At 42.8% G+C, this 24,152-nt stretch overlaps 1 protein-coding gene across 13 annotated transcripts in view; it reads right to left on the reverse strand.

Annotated features, from left to right (window-relative positions):
- The window catches only part of DNHD1 (dynein heavy chain domain 1), a 79,701-nt gene extending 61,069 nt beyond the window's left edge, over nucleotides 1-18,632 (reverse strand). For all 13 annotated transcript variants that reach the window (XR_015241050.1, XM_086678131.1, XM_086678129.1 and 10 more), the window contains exons 1-6: nucleotides 18,514-18,632; nucleotides 17,409-18,243; nucleotides 13,148-13,321; nucleotides 7,922-8,125; nucleotides 7,732-7,842; nucleotides 6,018-6,174 (exon numbers count right to left, since the gene is read on the reverse strand). Coding sequence is in view for 12 of the 13 variants with exons in the window: in XM_086678131.1 (XP_086534257.1) it covers nucleotides 6,018-6,174; nucleotides 7,732-7,842; nucleotides 7,922-8,125; nucleotides 13,148-13,321; nucleotides 17,409-18,243; nucleotides 18,514-18,577 (1,545 nt within the window). In the remaining variant the exon portion in view is untranslated. The remainder of the gene's footprint in view (nucleotides 1-6,017; nucleotides 6,175-7,731; nucleotides 7,843-7,921; nucleotides 8,126-13,147; nucleotides 13,322-17,408; nucleotides 18,244-18,513) is intronic.
- Nucleotides 18,633-24,152: the final 5,520 nt, after the last annotated feature.

Here is a 24,152-nt window from a genome sequence, read left to right on the forward strand (position 1 = left end):
CTTATGCTCTGTCTCTCTCTGTCTCTCAAAAATAAAACATAAAAAAAAAAGCTCCTTTTATGTTCCATCTCCTCCATCTTTAATATGACTTTTGCCTTTATCATTGTGTAAAAGCTTCTCTATCACCAAAAATTTCATCCAAGGGTCAGACAATAAGTCAGGAGTAAATGCTCACTATGACATCCCGGTTAGATATGCCTCTTTTAAAAAGTTTTCTTGGTGACTTCCACTTATGTTTCATTGCCCTGAACAGAGTTAAGTGGCTTCCTTCAGCTACAAGTTTATGAAAAGAAACAATCAAGATTCTAAAACTATGAAGGATGAATAGGCATTGAGTGGTTCCTGGGCAACTATGACAAAAATAAAATGTATAACATCCAAATCATTAGAGGACAATAATGGCAACAAAAATGTAAACAACCCACCAAGAGACAAGAAACACAAGGAAGAATCAACCAGAAATTGCAGGAAATAAAAAACATCAAAATAAGATGGAAAAAATAAGCCCAAACCTATCAGTCATCATAATAAATGAGATAAACATAGACTCTCAGACTAAATGTCTTCCAGCTATTTGTAAGAGATACACATAAAACAAAATAACAAAGGAAGGTTGAAAACAAACTAATAGAAAAAGATACATGGAGCAAATGCCTGATGTAGTTTACCTCAAACAAAAGAGAACTCTAGCAGAAAAGTAGTAACAGAATGCAGACTTTTCATAGCAATAAAGTCACCAAGAAATACTATTATGAATCTTTATGCATACAACATGATTTTGAAATACATGTTGCAAAATGAAAGAACATCAAGGAGAAATGAACAAATCTATAGTCATAGGAGGGGATGTTTTTAACATGCATCTCTCAGAAACTGAAAGATAAGGTGGATTAAAAAAATTATTGTGGTGGTAGAATATTTGCACAGTACAATGAGTGAGCTTGGTCTAATATATACATTTTCTTAGACTGAGTTCCCTAGAAGAAGAGCCTGAGAGAGGAATTTGGGGAAATGTGATTTATTAAAGGAATGATCTTCAGGAAACAAACCTCCAAGGGAAAGAGGGAAGCAAAACAGGAAAGGGGAAAGTGCCAAGCAAGAGCTCAGCAAAGGCTGTTCTTGTTCTGATGTGGAGGGGGAGGAGGCTTTGGAATGAAGACCCTATTGTACGGCTGTCCCACCATGAGACAAGGAGCCAAAAAGAAGGCAGAGGCACTGTGACATGAAAGAGACTATGGAGAAGTGACCATTAAATGCAGTGCACAATTTTGGACTGCATCCTGAAACAAAAACAAAAACAAAAACAAAAAACAAAACAAACCCCCCCCCAACCCCCCCCCAAAAAAAAACAGTTATAAAGGACATTTTTGGAATAATTCGCAAATTTCTAGGAAGGACTATGGGTTAGATAACAAAATAGTATCCAAGTGAAATCTCCTAATGTTTGATCATTGCACTGGAGTTGTGGAAGAAAATGTCCTTGTTCTTAAAGAGAAACACACTGGCATATTTAGGGGTAAGGGAACTTACCATGTGCAACTTAAAACTCTCAAATGGTTCAGGAAAATAATGTATACTTACATAGAGAAAGAAAAAGAGCAGAAATGATAAATAAGACAAACTAATAATCTGGGTAAAAGGTAAATGAGAGTTTATTATACTATCCTTGCAACTTTCCTAATAAACTTGAACTTATATCAAAATAAAAAGTTATACAAGAAAGAAGTAAGAAGAAAAAAAGAAAATGGGTTTGTCCCAGTAAATGCAAAGCTGGTGTAACACCAATTATTCACCATATTAGACTAAAGGAGAAAAATTCCCATAATCGTTTAAACAGAATCAGGAAAAAAAATCACTGGACAAAATTCAACACCCATTCGTGGTAAAACCTCTTAACAAACTAAGAACTGATGGGAACATCCTTAAAAATTGATAAAGGTTATCTACCAAACACTCACATTTTATATCATTATTTATTTAGTGTTTCAAATCTATTTTAGTTATTTAATAATGCTACAATTTATTGGGCAGCAGCATGCTTTTATTAGCACAGAGTACAGGCTTGGTTCTATAACAATTCAGTTGCCATTTGGGATGATTACTCCTTCTCCCTCTCCCCTGTGCCACCCCTCACCTTTGGGGTGACTGCCAACAGGGACAAGTTCCATTCCATCCACACAGCAGCACAGAAAGTGGCTCTACATGTTGCATTTGCTTGTCTTTTCACTTTTCCTATGGTGCTTTTTAAAAAGTTAATTTTAATTTTTTTAATGTTTATTTATTTTTGAGAGAGAGAGCATGAGTTGGGGAGGGGCAGAGAGAGAGGGAAACACAAAATCTGAAGCAGGCTCCAGGCTCTGAGCCATCAGCACAGAGCCCCACGTGGGGCTTGGACTCATGAACCATGAGATCATGACTGGAGCCAAAGTTGGACGCTCAAGCAACTGGCATCCCAAAAAGTTAATTTTAGTACAGACAAATGTCTTGATATTTTTATGGTTTACACTTTTTAATATCTTAAGAAACCCTGAGATAATAAACATGTGATATGGTCTTCTGAAAGCTTTTTGGATTTTCTTTTCAAACTTAAGTCTTTCATATACCATGAATTAATTTTTGTGTATGGTGTAGCAACTATTAGAAAACAATAATGTTTTAAAATACCATTTACAATAGCAACAAAAAGATACCAAATATCTAGTAATAAGTCTAATGAAATATATTCAAGACCTCTATAGGAAACCTATAAAACCTCAGTAGGAGAAATTAAAGAAATCAAAATACATGAAGAGATCCATGTATATGAATTAGAAAATGAAATATTAAGATATCAATTCTCCCTCAAATTGATATACAAATTTAAAACAAGCCAATAAAAAAAATCCCAGCAAATTATTTTGTGGAAATTAGCAAGCTGATTCTAAACTTGATATGGAAATTTAAAGACCCTAGCACAGCCAGGGAAATCTTGTATAATAAAAAGTTATAGAACCTATAATACCAGATATCAAGACGTACCACAAAGCTGCAATAATTAAGATGGTGTGACACTGGCCAAAAGACAGACTAATCAGACACAAGACAGTCTAGAAACAGACCCACACATATACAGTCATCTGATTTAAGAAAATGACACCACTGTAATTAGGTGGGGAAAGGATATTTTTTTCAATAAATGGGGAAAATAAAACTTGGCTCTTATGTCACACCATACATAAAAATTAATTTGAAATGTATTATAGACCTAAATGTGAAAGAAAATATAATAAAAGTTCTAGAAAAAAACAAGGAAATATCTACATGACTTTGGGGCAGGCAAAGATTTCTTAAACCAGGACTCAAAAGGCACTAATCAAAAAAGATTGACAAAATGAACTTCAAGAAAATTAAGAACTTCTGTTAATCAAAAGACACCATTAAGGGACACCTGGCAGGCTCAATTGGTAGAGCATACATCTCTTGATTTCAGGGTATCAGGGCCATGAGTTCAAGCCCCATGTTGGGTATACAGCTTACTTAAAAAAAAAAAAAAAAAGACACTATTAAAATAGTAAAAGGGTAAGCCACAGACTGGGAGAAAATATCTATTTTATATATATATATATAATATATATATAATATATATAATATTATATATAATATATATAATATATATAATATACAATATATATTATATATATAAATATATTATATATTTATATATATATTTGATACAGGATGCATATCTAGACTATCTAAAAAACTCTTACATATTAATAGGAAAAAAACAGACAACAGTTAAAAATAAACAAGAGACTTAGACCATCACAGAAGAAGGTACCAAAACAGCCAATAAGCATATGAAAAGACGCTCAACAACCTTGGTGATCATAGAAACACAAATTAAAACTACAGTGAGGGGCACCTGGGTGGCTCATTCGGTTAAGTGTCTGACTCCTGATTTCGGCTCAGGTCATGATCTCATGGTTGTGAGATCAAGTCCCACATCTGGCTCTGCACTGAGTGTGGAGCCTGTTTGATATTTTCTCTCTCTCCTTCTCCTTCTGCCCCTCCCCTGCTTGCATGTGCTCTCTCTCTAAAACAAACAAACAAACAAACAAACAAACAAACAAAACTACAATGAGATACCACTATATACCAGTTTGGCTAAAATTAAAAACCCTGACAATAGTAAAGGTTGATGAGAACATAGGACAACTGGAAGTCTCCTACACTGTTGGGGGAATACAAACTGGTACAACCACTCCAGAAAACTGTTTGGTACTGTAAAACAGACATGTACCTTATTCCAGCAGTTTCACTCCTAGAACATATACTCCAAACAAATGAGTGCTTATGTCCACCAAGGGACATGCACAAGAATGTTCTCATCAGGGGCGCCTGGGTGGCTCAGTCAGTTAAGCGTCTGACTTCAGCTCAGGTCATGATCTCACGGTCCGTGGGTTCAAGCCCTGCGTCGGGCTCTGTGCTGACAGCTCAGAGCCTGGAGCCTGTTTCAGATTCTGTGTCTCCCTCTTTCTCTGACCCTCCCCTGTTCATACTCTCTCTCTGTCTCAAAAATAAATAAATGTTAAAAAAATTTTTTTTTTAAAAAGATGTTCTCATCAGCATTATTCATAACAGCAAAAGCTGAAACAAACTCAAATGTCTATCGATAGGAGAATAAATTGTGGTATATTCATACAGGAAATACTACATAGCATACAAAAGAGTGAACCACTGCTTCCTAGAAGATTATGGATAAACCTTGCTAACATAATGTTGAGTGAAAAAAAAATGTTGATTCCATTTATATGAAATTCAAAATCAGACTAAAGTAATCTATGGTGACAGAGATCAGAGTAGTAGTTACCTTTGTGGGGGTATTGAAAGGAGAGGTACCAGGGAGCTTGCTGAGGTGCTGGAAATGTTCTACATCTTGATCTGGGTGGTGGTTACATGGATGTATATACATGTAAATATTTCAACAAACTGCACACTTACAATTTGTTTACTGCATGCAAAATTTACCTTAATTGACAAAATAAACCTCTATTTTTATTTATTTATTTTTTATTTTTAGAGAGAGAGAGAGAGAGAGAGCAGGGGAAGGGCAGAGACAGAATCTTAAGCAGGCTCCATGCCCAGCACGCCCACAACCATGGGCTCATGACCTGAGCTAAAATCAAGAGTTGGATGCTTAACCAACTGAGCTACCCAGGCACCCCCAAAGTAAACTACTATTAAAAAATTTTAATATTTTTGTAACATTAAAACAAGAGTGGGATTTAGGAACTGGGAGGTATAGAAAGGCCATGGAATAGCTTGCCCCCACCTTTGGCCCCATTCAGCTTAGTGCAGTGTCAGGTCCAGCTGTTATTGTCTGGAGGCTGAAGGCCATTTCCCTGTATGAATCTACCTAGGGCTTCTCGTACATTATTTCTCATGTACTAGATCTCTCTCACATCTAGTTTACCTAGAGACGGCGATCAGCCAGAGAACTGGGTAAATACCCAGCCCCACCCAACAGACAGCAAACTATAGTGACAGGAACATGTAGCAGGGCCTCCAGGAGCCCTAGGCAGAGGGCAGGTACCACGGATGCAAAGTAGGCATAATTAGGAAGGACTCCATCACCGGATGCTTCTACCAGCCACAGTGGCCTACCGAAGATTCAAAATAGGTTCAAAGATAAGCCTAGTAGCATAAAAGATCCAGACTCCAACTTTCAAATTCCCTAATGCCCCTGGCACAAACAGCTAAAGAAAAACCATTGCTATGTTCCTTCTCCTCCCTGCTCAAGGCCAGGACCAACCCTTAGGGAAAAGGTTGGGTCCAAGCCTCTGCCCATCTGTAATTGATCCATCCACCCCACAACAGAGACTGCTGGTGCCGGGCAGGACAATGGCTCTGGGCCAACTTCAGAGTCCAGACCACACAGGGGATCCCAGGAGAAGCGTGAGCCAAGAGGAGACTGGGCCTCTGGCAAGCTCAGCTTGGGGAAAAGGTTCACAATAAATTGCACTGCAGCCTCTTACCAGGTGCAGGATGGATGTGCAGAGGTGCAGGCAGCGATGGAGCAGCTGCAGAGCCTTGTGGTTCTCCTTGGCTAGAGCCCGTTGCAGGTCCAGCAGCCCATAGCATTGATCGGGGTCTCGGGGGAGCCAGGATACAGAGCGCAGCTCCTGCAGAAGCCTGCAATCAATGGCTAAGCTTGTCAGAGCCGGCATCTCAGCCTTCTTTCCTTGAACACTTCTGACCTCTTCCCAGCCCAGCACACCGCAGAATAAGCAAAGATTTAGAAAGATTCTAATATTCCTGGTGACCTACAGAGACAGATTCCTCTTGAGAATTCTTTGGAAGAATTCAAGCTGAGGAAGTTGCTGGCCGGGGAATGCTTTGGGAAAGGCCTGGAGTTATGTGCAAATGTTTCTACTGACTGACCTTTCTGCCAGGAGAGTGTCTCCTTGAAAGGCCTAAGGGCCCAAAAAATCTAGATGGGCAGATCAGTTTTAGGATCAAAGGTGAGGAACCTCTAACTTCTCTATGGGCTGACCATCCCTGAGAAAACCTGCTTCTGTTATCTACTCTCTCCATGAGAATTCTACATCTCTAAAAATCCTTGAAAAAGACGAAAGATCCCCAATAAGCAAAAGGTGATCATAATGGGTATCATTTATTCAGCACCTATTAAAAGGCATTGAACATGGTACTTTATATTTACAATCTCACTTAATTCTCACTATAGCTGCGTGGTAGGAACGTTTATCCCTAGTTTTTATATCAGGAAACGAGGCTCAAAGAGTAAAGTCCTTGCTAGGGTTCAGGATTTAAATTCAGATCTGTCCAGTCTCCAAGCCCTTATGCTTTTAATTACACTATGATGATTAGGCTAGACTGGAGGATTCCCAGAGCAAAGGTTTCAAACTAGTAACCCGTGGGTCAAATTCAGACTGAAAATATTTTCACATGTTCCAGTAAGAGTTGGCCAGCACACTGTTTTAATAAAAATTTGAGTTAAGTAGGTAAAATTAAGACATTTTACAACAAAATGTGGATTTCCAGGAAATCCTGAAAAACAAGGCAGCTGGCATGCTGTACCCATATTCCCAGAGGCAACAGACAACTGGAACTCAGTAGTGACTGTCCTATTTAGATGCAGTCTCCAGACTGTATTCCCCTGCTCCCTCATGTCTTGCACCTAATCCACTACGTTTCTTCCATAGCTCCGGCTCAGGCCCTGTGGGCATCTGAGTTTGCAACTTCTATCACTGAAGAGAATTAGAGTGGCTGAGGAGTGCAAGATAAGTAAGAAAGTACTGAAAACAGGAATAACTAAGCTTTTCTTCAAAAAAAAAGAACCCAAAAGGTACCATGGGAAGAGCAGAGAATTTGAATTCAGGCACCTGAGTTACATCCCTGGATCCAATACTCAATAATTATGTGGTCTGGGGCAAGGTGATGTAGGAATACCTAATTACATGAAAATATGCTCAAGATACATTATTCATAAAAAAACTGCTTACTTAACAGTATGTCAAGTATGACCACATACGTATATGTGATAGAAAATAAGACCAGAAGGGAAATGTGCAAAATGTTTGTCGTGGTTATTTACGGTTGGTAAGATTAAAGATTTTTTTCTCTTTGTGCTTTTTCATGTCTTCCAAACCTTCTACAAGGAACATGTTATTGTTTTTTTGTTAACAATAATTCAAAAGGTCCATTGACATTGTATTTTGAAGACCTTACCTGCTAATATGCAGAAGCCCAGCTCCAAAGTGGGGCACAGCAAAGAGCAGATGCTTCCCTAGGAAAGTCCGGTGCCGGTGCAGCCTGTGCAACTTCACACTCCTCTTCCAACTACAGACCAGAGGGCAGCGACAGCATGCTACTGCTCCCCACAACACTTCTCCCCACATCCCATACTGTCACCACCTACCAAGCCAAGGCCTTGTATAAGAGGCAATATTTGAAGAACGGGATGGACTGGAGCTGCTGCCAGAGGACAGAATGGCGGTGCCAGGTGCCCAGCGGGATCGTCTCACTGCCCTCCACAGGATGGACATGCAGGATCCCAAAGGGAGAGAAGATGTAGTACTCAGGGTTCACCTTCTTGGGTGGCACCACCACCAGGCTGTAGGGCCTTTAGAAAAGAGCTCTGGTCAGCAGGAGCCCTGGGAACTCCTGCAGACGTCAGGAAGGGACAAAAGAAGGATGGAGAGGCGAAACATGGCAGCAGGAATGAAGGCAGAAGAAAGTGGGAAGTAGGGAAAGAGAAAAGAATGATCTTCAAACTCAAAAAAGGAAACAAATATTATTAATGTTTTAAAAGTTTATTTGTTTATTTTGAGAGAGAGAGCAAGTGGGGGAGGGACAGAGAGAGAGAGAGAGAGAGAGAATCCCAAGCAGGCTCCCTGCTGTCAGTGCAGAGCCCCACACAGGGTTCCATCCCACGAACTAAACCGTGAGATCATGACCTGAGCCAAAATCAAGAGCCGGACCCTTAACCAATGGAGTCATCCAAGTGCCCCAAGGAAATAAATATTAATAATAAATGGAAGCCAAAGATGGAAGGGAAGAAAGAAAAAGGCACCCAGCCAGGTCTAAGAAGATCATATCTCCAGATCCAGATACCTTACATTGCATCAAACCTAAGATGCCATCAGTTGTAAGCTGCAGTGTTAAAAAAAAAAATGAAACATTAAAATGCTACCAATGTGATACTCCACCAATTTGTAAGATGCATCATAATTTCAGAGATGTTAAAATGTAAAAAAAAAAAAAGTACATCTTAGAGATGATAAAATATGTGTATCTCTAGGTACTGAAATAACATGCAGAGAAAAATCAGTGGGTGCTGTTGGGAGTAACTGAGAATGGGGAAAAGCAGGGGGTGAATAGAAGACTCGACACAGGCAAATAAAGAGGAAAACTGCAACCAAAAGAACCACTCAAGTACCTCCGGAGCCACCTTAAAATCCTACTAAGTTCTCTTACTTCAGCACAATGCACCTGCTTCCCAAACTAAATGCCATTTATATAGTTGTATCTAGTTGCAGGGGACTGGTTAGCATAATGCTGTTTGGGCACATTCAATAAAGTATTTATCAACTTTTATTTTACAGTTTTATTTTCATAACTTGGAGCCAATAATATACTTAAGCATTAAGTATATTTGAAAGCCCTTTATAAGCTTTGATGTCCCAGTTCCTATGCCTATAATGCCTAAGAGATAAAATGGCCCTCTTCTATCTCTTCCCTCTCAACTTTCTAGAATACATGATTAAGCAAATGACTGAAGAACATTTAGATAGATCCAGAATGAACTCACTAAGTCAAGTCATGTAAAACTTTGTTTCCTTTCTGACAAAGTGACTAGATTTTCCCAAGTACTCTTTTTCCCCAAACCATTTCTTCTGAAACAAAGAGGAGCCATAACTTTTTCCAAGATAGTTAAGGAAAGAATATAGGATTTAAAACTGAATCTACCTGACTCAAGTCACCTCCCTTAACCACTGGGCTGCTTAGTTTCCCACAGTTTCCTGTACTAATTGAACCCTGGCTCCCCCAAGGGGTCATTCCTTCCCTTATGACCTTCTTAATGAACACTACTCTTTCTTTTCTCTTTTTCAAAAGCTGCTTTCTTCTTCTTTTTCTCCTCCTTCTTCTCCCTCTTCTCCTTCTTCTTCTAGGATTTTAAGTAATCTCTACAACCAACATTGTACAACCAAACTTACAACCCCAAGGTCAAGAGTTCCATGCTCTACAGAATGAGCCAGCCAGGCACCCCTAAATGCTACTCTTCCTGCACACGGTCAGGATAGAGGGTACTCTTCTCACTCCCCACAGCGAGTGCTCCTTTGGGGGATAGTTACTCATTCGACTGTGCTAGGCACTAAGGATATAGCAGTAAACAGGAAAAATTCAGCCCCTGACTTCATATGGAATTTAATTAAACCATTTATCGAGTTTCCCTTCTGTCCAAGTGCTGTGATTGGAGATGAGGACATAAAAATAACTGCTACATAGTCCTTGCCCTCAGAGGGCTCAGATCAATGGGAGTATTAAGTGATGCTAGAGAGTATTCAACTGCTTCCCAAACACCTCAAGCTCTCTGCTTTACTGAAACACAGCAAGTTCTATATGGAACTCATCATCTACTTGCCTCCATGCCTATTCCTACTCTGGATAATTCATTCATTCATTCAACAAATGTTATTGAGTCTCTACTCTATGTCAAATTGTTCAAAACCCTCAGGGTATGCTGTTAAACATAACAAACAAAAATCCCTGCCCTGACAGAGCTCTCATTCTATTGAAGAAAAAAGATGATAAACATAATAAATGAGAGGGGAAGAAAAGCACAGGAAGAGGAGGTTGGCAATGCCAGGGGAGGACAGGAGTTTTGGGGGGAGGGGGGAGGGGGGAGGGAGGGAGAGGTGACACTTGAATGAAGACTCTAAGGAAGTGAAGAAATAAATTCCTATCTGAGTATGAATTAACATCCAGGACAAATACCAATATAACACTATATGTTAACTATGTTAGAATTAAAATGAAAAACTTAATTAAAAAACCTGGGACAAATCCAAGAAAAAATTGATAAATTCAAACACATTGAAAAAAAAAAAAACCCACTACATGTCCAAGAAACAAAAGGAAACAATAAAGGGCAGGGTTCTGCTTTAACTAATGGTGCACTAGAAATTTAGAACACTCTCACTTGAGAACAACTAGAAAAAGGCAAAATAAACTGGTAAAATATGAAAATCATCTGTATGGATACATCAGGGAAGTCCAAATTAAATGCCGTGGGCTCTGGGTTTGTACCCTGGTCACATTATAGGTTGAAGCAGAAAACATGGCTTTCCTGGGTGTGGGTCCCCAGCTGCAGCCTCTGATCTTTGGCTGTCTGTGCCTACCCAAAGCTCGGCTCAGGAGCTGACAGTAAAACTGACACACAATCGCCAATAGTGGGATCCACAGGCGCCTCTGTTTGGGGAAAAGCACCACCAAATGCTAAACTCACTTCACTGGATTTCCTTCTTTGGCAGATGTTCGTCCTATAATTATTCACTGCCTTTTAGTTCTCTTGCTCATGGTTTCTTGTCTCTCCGTGTGCCTAATTATCTTTGATTGTGCTGCTTCTCTGATTATGATGGAGCTGATAGTTTAAAAGTTCTAAGCTTGTAATTTTCTTGGTGTGAGCTCTCCACTGCAGTCAGTAAGCATCCCGTCCCACACCGCCACTGTTACTGGTCAGGTGTGGTGGCTGGCCACTGGGTGTCAGTAGGTAGTTCATCACAGTCAGCCACAAGTGATCATTTCATTAACTGTGATGCCACTACATGGCATGGATTACTAGGACCCTATACACCATTTGCACGGAGCTCAGTACTGTTCAAGGCCAAGGACACTACCAAGGCAATATCAGAATCCCTTATTTGAGGCTCCTTTCCTTTCATGATATCAGTAACGGTCCAATCAGGAAAGCAGAAACCAAACAGGGCATTTCAACAAAGTGAATTTAATAGAGAGCTTTTTTTTTTTTTTTAAGGTGTCAAAGAAACAAACAGCCGAAAGGGAACACCAAGGTGGCACTGATACAATAACCGCAGGAATGGATGCCAGCTTGAGAATGAGAGGAACATAGGGAAGGGGTCTGGATTCTCAGAAGCTATGAGCTTGGGGGAGGGGCTTGTAGACCTGGGGCCTGGATTTCATTGGAGGCGCTGCCAGACTGGTACTAGCGCCTTTGGAGTTTGGAGGAGGGGCAGTCAAGATACAGAAAGCTGATGGGCAGGTGCCACCCAGCTGGCGCTGGTGCCGTCAGAATCATGAAGAGGCTAATTCAGAAGGTGCCCACTGCCGCCAGGGTGGAGGACCAATCCTGACAGAAGGAGCAAGCAAGGGAAAGAGGAAGTTCCTTCTCTTATCTTGCTGTCCAGTCTCCTTCTAGCACCCCCTACTAACCAAACCTAACAGGGGGCGCCTGGGTGGCTCAGTCAGTTGAGCGCGACTTTGGCTCAGGTCATGATCTCCTGGCCTGTGAGTTTGAGCCCCGTGTTGGGCTCTGTGCTGACAGCTCAGAGCCTGGAGCCTGCTTTGGATTCTGAGTCTCCCTCTCTCTCTGCCCTTCCCCCGCTCATGCTCTGTCTCTCTCTCTCTGTCAAAAATAAATAAACATTAAAAAAAAAAAACCTAACAGGAGGCCAGTTGAAAAAGGAGGAGTAAAGTTTGCAGTCTCAGCCCCAGTGTCATGAAGTAGTGAGAGAAGAGCCAAAAGACAACTGCTTAATAACTGGCACAATGCTTTCAGTGAGAACTTGTTAAATGACCTGATCAGTAAATGCATGGATATGCCCCATTAGTGCTACATAAGCTCAGGAGAAAGACAGCAGTGTATGTAGGAAACAGAGCCTTCTGGGAGGGTACACGACATACTGCTGAAGAGAATGGACTTTTGAGTTAAGACAGTGCTAGGTTTGTCTGTTTCTACCACTTAGTATGTGACAAGTTACTTAACCTCTTTATGCCTCAGGGTGCTCGTCTCATGTATGGAAATAATAACAGCACAATGCTTGGGAAAAAATTGATTAATGGTAATTATTATTTCTGAGAAGAGATGGGATTTGAACAGGGCTTTGAGACATACATAAATTTTAGAGCTAACAGAAGAAAATGAACACTTCCTGAGTCATGTGGAAGGAGGGGACTTGTTTTTATAGCCCCAGAGCTAAAACCAGGACCAGAAGGTAGAAGTTAAAAGAAGGCAGAGCTTGGTTCAGTCTAAGGAACAGGGCCCCTTGGGAAACTCAAAGCTTCCCCTCACTGTTCAAACACCAGATTTGTGCACTGGAGTTGGAAGAGATCCCCATTAAATTCCCTTCCGAGGCTACGACCAAATGTTTCTACCATTTTAGGACAGAATAAAGAAGACAGAACCAAAAGTAGAAAAGGCTGTGAGAGCAAAGGGAGCAAAGAAGAGGTGCAGAACGGAAAGGAGGAAGCTGAGAAGGGAAGAGGGAGGCAAATTGGAAGACAGAGGAGAAGCAGCCAGAGAAGAGAAAGGTCAGGAGAGGAGTGGGTAAGGAGAGGAAGCCGGGTGGGAGATAGCATGGGAGGAAAACAGGGAGTGGCCAGAGTAAAAGCCATCTGGACTTACCTAAAGTGCCGGCTGGGAGCTACATTGAGATAGAGGAAGTGGATCTTCTTCAGGTATCTCTCTGTCTTCATAATGGTCATCATCTGGCTACCCAGGAGGGAAGTCTGAAATGAGAAGCCAGAGCTTCTCTTCTGTAATGTTTTCTTCCCAGGAACTTGTTTATCAAGCTGATACCTGTATGATTAAAAAAAAAAAAAAAATCAGGAGAAAAGAGACAGAGCAAGGAGTCAGCTTGCCGCTGTTAGCAGTGAAACGAGGAGCAGATTGGATGCCGAAGAGGATGTGATGTAGTATTGTCAGAGCCTATACCCTACCCTACCACCTATACCCAAAGGTATTCACATACCGAGCAAATACCGTCAAGCAGCTATATTCACATAGACCAATCAATGAACAACACTTCCCTTTCTGACAAATGAATAATCATTCTGGACTTCTTATGATTACTATGAAGCTATTATTATATAATACTGAATGAAATGGGAATATTTTGTTTTCCCAGCTCATCATCTAGCAAGCCCACAGGACTGATTTCTCCACCACTGCTTCCTAACCTAGATCTCCTAACCATTGCCCCCATTATGCCTGCTTTCCAACTCTGCATGATTCCATGCCTGTGAGTCTTTCTTGCTCTTCCCCCATCACCACCTAACTTCTAGTTTCACATCCTTTCCTTTCCAGCCAGGATCCAATGGTGCATTCTTCAATCCCCTCAAGCCTACACCAGTACTTTCAGTCTTTTTACCCTTCAACGCCAGCCAACAAAATTGATATAAAAATTAATTTTCCAAGAAACCAAAAACTGAATACCTGGACTATACTAGTCAAGTATATAGCAATGTCACTAATTGACCCAAACCTAGATCAACAGAACAAGTTACCCCAGAGATAACAGTGCCATCCTATTCTAAAAGTTCATATCAACAATAGGGCTTGTAACCTTGATGTTGGATCGGGACATTTGAACCGTGTAACAGCTACTGAAGTTTCATTTCCTCAACAGTTAAGAGTCCTACACAATCTAAATTGGTTCAGAAGATTACTGAACCAGGAATGTCAGCCCCTGGATGGATTCCTGGTATCTGATCTCAGTTATGGGCTCATGCTGCTCTGGTATCTTCATACAAGTCCTCAGGCACCCTATATCTTTCAGTCCCCTCAGCTGCTATTCCAGACCTCTACCTACTCCCATGCCCAGCCCTGCCAGGCCCCACCTCATTCCCTTCCCTGCCTCCTTCCCTGCCCAGAGAAAACTGAGGTTCTTGGCCATCAACTAACTTCCCCTAGTTCAGCTGCTTTCCCACACATTTATCTGCCCAGATTCCCATCCTAATCAACTTGAGAGGAAGCAATGCCCTTTCTTCTCTGTAAGACTAATTCCTCCATTTGTGAAGTGGATCCTTTATCCTCTCTTCATGCTATATTTTCAATCTCTTTCTTTTCTTATTGTTAGCCTATATTTATTCATGCACTGTGCAAAAAAATATTGAACACCCACTTCTCAAGCATTGTCGTAAGGGCTATGAACATCTATCTTATTTTTTTTAGGAGGCCTATCCAGACACCAGTGTCCCATTATCTCTCTCTCCCTTTCAAGCCAACCTTCATGAAAGAATAGTAAAATGTGATTTCTACTTCCTTATCTCCCGTTTGCTCCTGAATGCACTAAAATCTGGCTTCCCCTTCACAAAACTGCCTGAAATAAATCACTCTCACCAACCTCCTCCTTGTTACCAAAACCAATGAACATTTTTCAGATTTTTCTTACTTGCTTCAGTAGCATTTAATACTAACTGCTTCTCCCTCCTTGAAACTCTCCTCTTATTTCACCTCATAGCCTGCAAGATATTTTGTTAATAACTTCAATCTAAACCAAAGTGCCTCTGATGTGCTTTCCCCTACATGTACACACACACGCACCCGTACACATACACACACACACACAGGAGCAGCCAGGGGAAAGGCGGTGTTCTCTTTATTATATAGCACTTACCACAATTTGAAATTGTATTTTATTGGCATCAACTTATTTAATATTATTCCAACTGAACTGTAAAACCCCAAAGAAAGAGAATGAGTGTGTCTTGTTCATGTCTGTTATCTCCAGCATCTAGCAGTTCCTAATACGTACTGGGTCTCCAGTGATACTTATTGAATGAATGGATGTCTGGAGGAACAGACCTGGAGAACTTCATGCAAGCTAAGCCACATTAGCTAGGCCGCAGAGACTTATCACCAGGTCCAAAGAGAAAAGCAAAGAACTTGACCCCTTTCCAACATCTCAGTCCATTCTCACTTTAGTTATATACTCCCAGGAAACATATTCAGGGCACAGGGCAGGTCTTGGAAAAAGAAAGGATCTGCTGGGGATCTTGAAGATATGAATTGTCAGCACTGTCCCCTTCTATCAGAGCCCCAGGAGCCTACCTATCTGTCCACCATTACAGCTTTAAGATTTTAGGAAAAAATTTGACCCAGCCATAAACTTAGAGCAAAAACTGAGGAAGCCAATCCAGATTAAAGGTAAAGCTACGCTTCTTCCCAGTGAATGTGTACTAGACAAGTTGCAAAGCACTTAGAAAATCAGGCCAGACTAGTATCCAAAATCTATAAAGAACTCACCAAACTCCGCACCCGAAAAACAAATAATACAGTGAAGAAATGGGCAGAAAACATGAATAGATAGTTCTCTGAAGACATCCAGATGGCCAACAGGCACATGAAAAGATACTCAATGTCACTCCTCATCAGGGAAATACAAATCAAAACCACACTCAGATACCACCTCACACCAGTCAGAGTGGCTAAAATGAACAAATCAGGAGACTATAGATGCTGGAGAGGATGTGGAGAAATGGGAACCCTCTTGAACTGTTGGTGGGAAGGCAAACTGTTGGTGGGAGTGGTGCAGCCGCTCTGGAAAACAGTGTGGAGGTTCCTCAAAAAAATTAAAAATAGATCTACCCTAAGACCCAGCAATAGCACTGCTAGGAATTTACCCAAGGGATACAGGAGTGCTGATGAAGAGGGGCACTTGTACCCCAATGTTTATAGCAGCACTTTCAACAATAGCCAAATTATGGAAAGAGCCTAAATGTCCATCAACTGATGAATGGATAAAGCAATTGTGGTTTATATGCACAATGGAATACTACTTGGCAATGAGAAAGAATGAAATATGGCCTTTTGTAGCAACGTGGATGGAACTGGAGAGTGTTATGCTAAGTGACATAAGTCATACAGAGAAAGACAGATACCATATGTTTTCACTCTTATGTGGATCCTGAGAAACTTAACAGAAGACCATGGGGGAGGGGAAGGAAAAAAAAAAGTTAGAGAGGGAGGGAGCCAAACCATAAGAGACTCTTAAAAACTGAGAATAAACTGAGGGTTGATGGGGGTGGGCGGGAGGGGAGGGTGGGTGAGGGGCACTGAGGAGGGCACCTGTTGGGAGGAGCACTGGGTGTTGAATGGAAACTAATTTGACAATAAACTTCATATTAAAAAAATAAATAAATAAAAAATTTTAAGATTAAAAAAAAAAAATCAGGCCAGAGGATGGGGGGGGGGCGGAATTCTAAGACTAGTGTTAAAGAACTCTCAGAAGAGGAGGTCTCTGTAGACACTCTGAAATCTTGAAAGGAGCAATGAGAGCCCGATTGGGGAAAACAATTGGCACTCAAGGGGCCAGGATACCCACACTGGCAGGGCAGGAAGAAGGCTCTGAAAAGGTCAGAATGAATGTCGCATTTGCCTGAGCTGCCAACTCTAACGTGCTTTGGGCTGGCTTAGCTCACACACAAATGTGTGGGAAGGTCCCTCAGACAAGCATTCACCTAGGAGCGTCCTGAGGGAAGAACCTGTATACAACATCCAGCACCCAGCCCTAGGCAGGCCCAGAGGAGAGGGTCAGGGATTATGAAAGAGTGAGAAAAAGAACTAAAGAAGCTTCTAGCACCATCTGAGAAAGATCTGGAAACTGTGGAAACTCAAGCTGTTTTCTGATGCCTTGGCTTCCTTATAGCTGACTTTTGATTTTCATGAATTTCTGCATTGCCTGAAGGGGATTAACAGAAGACTCGGTTTATTTGCAGACAAAAAGGGAGAAAGAAACAGCTACAACCAGCATAGCTTGGGGTTCAGGCTAATGCCTAAAATCAATAGGGAGCTGGCCCTAGACTTCGAAGTGATGCTGGAGGCACCCGTTAAGTTTCTTCTTTTTCCCCTCTGCTCAAAGCCCCACTCTGGGTCCCTCACTTACTTAGTCTCTTTTCTTCCAACAGGCTCCTCCTCTGCATCATCAGTGTCCCTGCTTTCATACCGTATGGGGATGTCTGTGGCCAGTGCCAAGGGCAGGAGGCTAAGGCCATCTAGCCACCAGGTCTCTTTCAGGGCCACCTGGGCACCAACAATACCCAGGCTGCGCTGTAGCTCTGGCAGTGTCAGTGGTCGCAGCCATGTAGCCAACTCCTCCCCCACGTGCTGCCCACCCCAGCGGGCCTGCACAAAAGGGCAGGCTGGGTGTGGGAGCCTGTGACGGAACTTCTGCTTCTGGGAACAGCACTCAGTATGTGAGGCACTCTCTAACAAAGAGGTGTCTGGGGGAAAGGCCTGCTCTATGGCATCTAGCAGGTCCAGCTGGAGCTGGGATTGGACCCAGGGTGCCCAGTGGGACAGCTGCTCCAGGAAGGGCAGCAAATCAAGGTGACCAACAAGCAGCACACGATATGGAGGCAGCAGATGCAGCACTGCATGCAGGTAGTGCCAAGCTGCAGGGCTGCCATCCTGCAGGACAGCTGAGAACAGAGTTTGGAGCTCAGCTACCAGGAGCTCCAGCGCTGTGGGCTGCTCTGACTGGCTCACTGCCTTTGGGGACTGTCTCTGTGTCCTCTGACGGTCCTGGAGCTGCTCTTCCATGTCTGGAACACAGACGGAGTGCTGAGATTCAAGGGCTTCAGGTGATGCCTCTTCAGGAGACAAGTCCACCTTTGGCTCCGAGACCAAGAGGAGCTGGGCATTCAGCTGCTGTCGAACTGACCTTGCCCACTGTTCAGGTTCTGACTGCCAGTTCCAGGCTCCTGGCTGCTGGGTCTCACCTGCTTGGCCCAGCCCAGAACAGGGGTGAGAGAAGGGGCCTTAGGTTCTGGGCTAGGAATGTCAGGGTCTAAGGGGCTGGGGGACAGGGGAGGGGAGGGACTTAGGACAGGGAAATGGATGGAGCTGCAGGGCAGCTGCAGGGCAGAGCCAGAACAGCAGAGGACAACAGTTTCCCCAATGACTCTGGTAAGAAGCAGGCCCAAGACAAAGGCAGGGGCCCTCTCTGCACAAGAGTTCCTTCCCACCACCCAGGACACAGTCCCCCTCACCTGGTGTAAGGGGTACAGGAGGCAATGGAAGGGAAGAGAGACTGATGTGCTGGTAAGGTTTCATCCCAACTGCCTGTTGGAGAAACTGGTGAACCAAGACTTGGGTCCCAAGCACAGGCTCACTCTACTCACAGCTGCCCATACAGAGAGACTGGCACATGGAGGAGTGATCACTTGCACAAACTGATGCACACTTGGAAAGGGCTCACTCAGAGAACTTTGGTAACAGCAAGGAACGTCACTGGGAGTGGAGCCCAGGGATGGCCTGAAGGAAGGAACAGGTAGTCACTCTGTGGCAACAAAGCCCCAGTCCTGTCTGAACATGGGCTGAGGGGGGCTCTTGGGAACAGAAAGCACAGAGAACTACATGGTTCAGATGAGGTTGGGGGAGTGTAGAGAGGAAAAAGTGGCAAAGGACCAAGCTGGAAGGAGGAGGAGGAGAAGGAGGAAGGGGAGGAGGAAGAGGAATAGGAGGAGGAAAAGGAAGGAGAGAGAGAAGGGGAGAAGAAGAGGGGGAGGGGCAGGGGGTCCCTGGGAGTGTGGGAGGAGGGGAACTTCCTGGGGGCAGTGGCAAGGAAGGTCTGAGGGCAAAGGGAAGAGGATTATAAGCTGGAGACTCACCCGCAGCTCCATCCTCTCCCAGCTGTTAGAACCGTTACAGGGTCCCTAAAGGCCCGAGCCTTCACCCCAGAATTCCGGAACCCTCAGAAACCGGAAAGGGGAGGAGTCAGCATCCGTGCTGGTCCGGGGTCGCACAAGGGCAGGGCGAGGGGCTAGGGCGAGGACAGGGAAGCTGAAGCACTGCGGCCCAGACCAAACCTGCTGGCTGCCCACACGCTTTGAGAATAGGTGATCAGTCTGGCTGGGTCTGAAAAAGAAATGACATGGTGATTTGGGGAAGTAGCAACCGTGAGGGCGTCGTGGGAAAGTATGATCCCTGTGCCTATTTATGCATTCACTGAACGTCTTAGCTGGCACCAAGTACCAGCAAGTTATGTCTTTGGGACCCTACCTGCACCCCATCCACATATCCACCAACCCTACCTTACCACCTCCCCCACAAGCAAACCCCTAATAAGACAAAATCCTTGATCATAAGAAGTCCAAAATGGGGTGTGGGAAGGTCTGAATGATTTAAGGAAAGAAGGAAGGAAGGAAGGAAGGAAGGAAGGAAGGAAGGAAGGAAGGAAGGAAGGAAGGAAGGAAGGAAGGAAGGAAAAGAAAGAAAGAAAGAAAGAAAGAAAGAAAGAAAGAAAGAAAGAAAGAAAGAAAGAAAGAAAGAAAGAAAGAAAAAGAAAGAAAGAAAATTCAGCATATGACACAGTCCCACCTCTGCCCTGCAATCCAGATTTGTACGTCCATCTGCTCCTTAATGGCTCTACTTGGATATCTGATAAATAACATAAACTTAAAATCTTAAAATGTCCAAACCAGACTTCTAACTACCACCTCCCTCCCGGTGGCAAAAGAAACCTACTCCTTTCACCGCCTCCCCCAAAATGACAAGTCCATTTTTCCAGTTGCTTGGGTCAATACCTTGAAATCACCTTAGATTTCTCTTTCCATCCCTCTCTTCCCACCTCAGCCTACCTTCCATGTTGAATCCTTTGGCAAATTCTGTTGGCTATAGCTTCAAAATCTATCCAGGATCCAACAATTCCTCACCACTTTAAGTGCCACAACCTTAGTCTGTGTCACTATCACTTCTCACCTGGATTATTCCATAGCCTTCTAACTGGACTCCCTCCTTCGACCCTTGTCCCCACAATCTGTTCTTTTCAGAGCAGCCAGTGACCCTTTTCACAGGGCAGCTCTTGTCACTCCTCTGCTTAAAACTAATGCCCTATCATCTCATTCCCTCCGGTGAAAGCCAAAGTCCTACATGGCCTACAAGTTGCTATGTGATCAGCCACCTACTATCTCTCCTTCTCTCCTATTCTCTCTCCTCATCCACTCCACTCGAGCTGTGCTTGGATAACACCGAGGATGCTCCCATCTCAGAGCCTATGTATCAATTACTCTGCTTGTGTATCTATTAGGAGACATACAAGGTTTCATACAAGTTTTCTGTGCCTGTGTAACAAATTACCACAACCTAAGTAGCTTAGAAACAAATACCCGTTTAGTACCTTGTAGTTCTGCAGATCCATGTTTAGCATGGCTTGGCTGGGTTCTTTGCTCAGAGTATCAGAAACCTGAAATCTAAGAGTTGGCTGGGCTGAGTTCTCATCTGAAAGCTCTGGGGGAAAATTCTTTTCCAAGCTCATTCTTGCTGGCAGGATGCAGATCCTCACAGTTGTAAGACTAGGTCCCAATTTCCTTTCTGGCCATCAGTCGGGGACCATATTCAGGTCCTAGAGGCCACCTTCCTTCCTTGCCATGTGATTCATCCACCTTCAGGCCAGCAACCATGTCTCAAACTCTTTGCAAGCTTGGAATCTTTCTGAATCCAGCCAGAGAAATCTCCCTGCTTTTAAAAAGTCCATGTGGTTAGGTCAGACCCACCCAGATAATATTGCTTTCTTACAGTCAAGTCTGCCATATAAGCTGTCATATTCATAGTCCTAGCGATTATGTAGGATATGCACACAGGGAGTGGGAAATTCAGGACCATCTTAAAATTCTGCCAACCACATATGTTGTAACAACAAAAGGACCCCAAAATACAGTGGTTTAAACCATATGGAAGTTTTTTTTCCCTCTTACATAACTGCCCAAGTATAAATACTTGAGGGCTAACGTGACAGCCTTTCAGTTGTTCTACTTTCTCCAAGAAGGTGGTCCTTGTCTTCCATGTCCAAGAGAGTTCACCACCATGCTGCTAGGTCCCATCACAGTCCGTGGAGGAAAAATTAGGAGCCACACCCTTACTTTTTTTAATAATTTTTTTCATGTTTATTTATTTTGAGAGTGAGAGAGAGAGAGAGAGAGAGAGAAAGTAAGGGAGGGGCAGTGAGAGAGAAAGAGGGAGAATTGCAAGCAGGCCCCACAATGTCAGTGCAGAGCCTAATGCAGGGCTCAATCTTATGAACTGTGAGATAGTGACCTGAGCCAAAAATCAAGAGTTGGACACTTAACAGACTGAGCCACCCAGGCACCCAAGTAGGGGGCACACCTTTACTTTTAAGGGCACAATCTGGCAATGCACACATCACTCAAACACATGGGCACACCCAGCTGCAAGGAAAGCTGTAAAATCTGATCTTTATTTCCAGTGGCCATGTGCCCAGATAAAAGTCAAGAGTCAATTAGTAAAGAAAAAAGGAGACAATGGATACTGAGGGACAATGAGAGGCTTATACCACAAGGAGCACTCTTCCAGATGTCCCCAAGGCTTATTCCCTCATTTCAAGTCTCTGTTCAGAGACCTTATCAATGAGTTCTTTGACTATCCAGCATAAAATAACAACACTGTTCCTACTTTCCTTACCCTTTCTACCCTGCATTATTTTTCTCCACAGCACTTAGTACCATCTCATGTAAATACTTATTTGCTTACTGCCTATTTCCCTTGACCAGAAACATAAGTTCCGTGGTGGCAGAGATTTTGATTGCTCTCTGTTGCATCCCCATTCCCTGGTGCTGGCACCATGAGTAGGTGATCAGAAAATATTTATGGAACAAATGCATAAATGTATAGCAGTCTTCACTGATGAGAAAGGGGATCACCTCTGGAGTCAGACTGTCTGGATCGAAAACCTGACTGTACCACTCACTAGTTGTACGGTATTTTGCCTCCATTTCAATTAAAAAAATTTTTTTAATGTTTATTTTTGAGAGAGAGAGAGAGACAGAGTGTGAATGGGCAAGGGGTAGAGAGAGAGGGAGATACAGAATCCGAAGCAGGCCCCAGGCTCCGAGCTGTCAGCACAGAATCTAACATGGGGCTCAAACTCATGAGAGATCATGATCTGAGCCAAAGTCAGACACTTAACCAACTGAGCCACCCAGGCACCCCATCAAAAATTTTTTTAGAAATAAAATGAAGGTAATAACAGCATTTACCTAACAGGGTTGCTGTGAGGATTAAATGAGTTAATGTACGTAAAATGCCTAGAATAAAGCTCAGTGAAGCTATGTGTTTTTGTTGTTTGTGGCACTCTACCAAGTGCTGTTTAGGTAAAGGTGGACAAGACATAATAGTGTTCAGTAAGGGCAGCAGTTCTTCCTGGAAAGGGCAAAGAAGAGTCCCAGAGTCACAGCAGGCCTTGAAATTCATGGCCCTAAAACAATGGTTTTCCAGACAGACAAGGACAGAAGAAAATCATGTTCAGTGGCCTCTACTGAGCCCTCAACACTGCCTAAAAATTGAATTATAGTTTTACTGTCAGTCTACTCTTCCATTCTGTGAAAATTCTATTTCATACTTGTACTCTTTCATCTTCCATTTTCTTGTTTTACTCTCCAATGATAACTTCATCTCCTATTAAAAAAAAAATTAGATGCTGTTTCAGAGTTCTTCAGAGAAACAGAAACAATAGGATACACACACACACACACACACACACACACACACACACACACACATATGTAGGTAAGTAGGTAGGTAGATAGATTTATTTTATTTTATTTTAGAGAGAGAGGGCATAAGTGAGGGGCAGAAAGAGAGGGAGGGGAGAAAGAGAGAATCCCACAAGGAGAGAGAGAGAGAATGAGAGAAGAGGGACTCACCTGAAGCAGGGCTAATTTTTTTTTTTTTTTACCTGAAGTGGGGCTCATGCTCACCTAAAGCAGGGCTCAAACTCACTAACCCTGAGATCATGACCTAAGCTGAAGTCAGATGCTTAACTCACTAAGTCACCCAGGCGTGTCCCTAGATAGATTTATTTTAAAGAATTGGCTCACATGATTGTGGGGGCTGGCAAGTTCAAAATCTATAAGATAGGTCAGTATGCTGGAAACTCAGGCAGGAATTAATGCTGCGGTCTTTTTTGTTTGTTTGTTTTTTTAAGTTTGTTTGTTTACTTATTATTTTGAAAGAGGCAGAGACAGCATGAGCAGGGGAGGGGCAGACAGAGGGAGATTGAAAATCCCAAGCAGGCTGCACGCTACCTTGTGCAGCCTGGTACACCAGTACCAGTTGCAGAGCCTGATCCAGGGCTCAAATGCACAAACTGCAAGATCATGACCTGAGCCGAAACCAAGAGTCAGACACTTAACGGACTGAGCCACCCAGGCACCCCAATGCTGCAGTCTTGAGGCAGAATTCCTTGAGAAATCTGTTTTGCTCTTATGGTCTTCAACTGATTGAATGAAGCCCACCTTCATTAAGAGTAGTTTCTGTCATTTAAAGTCAACTAATTACAGATGTTAACCACATCTATCAAATACCTTCAGAGCAATACCTAAATTAGTATTTGATTAAATAACTGGGCACTGTAACCTAGCCAAGTTGACACATAAAAACTATCACACATGATATTTAAAAGAAACTCTCTTAGGGCACTTGGGTGGCTCAGTTGGTCAAGCATCTGACTCTTGATTTCACCTCAGGTTCATGATCTCATGGTTTGTGGGATCGAGCCCCACATTGAGCTCTGCGCTGATACAGATGGGATTCCCTCTCCTCTCTCTCTGCCCCTCCCTTCCTCGCACATGCTCTCTCTCTCTCAAAATAAATAAATATTTAAAAAGTATAT

Source organism: Puma concolor, chromosome D1, assembly GCF_028749965.1.
Source record: "Puma concolor isolate L17-30 chromosome D1, mPumCon1.1.hap2, whole genome shotgun sequence".
Lineage (NCBI taxonomy): Eukaryota > Metazoa > Chordata > Mammalia > Carnivora > Felidae > Puma > Puma concolor.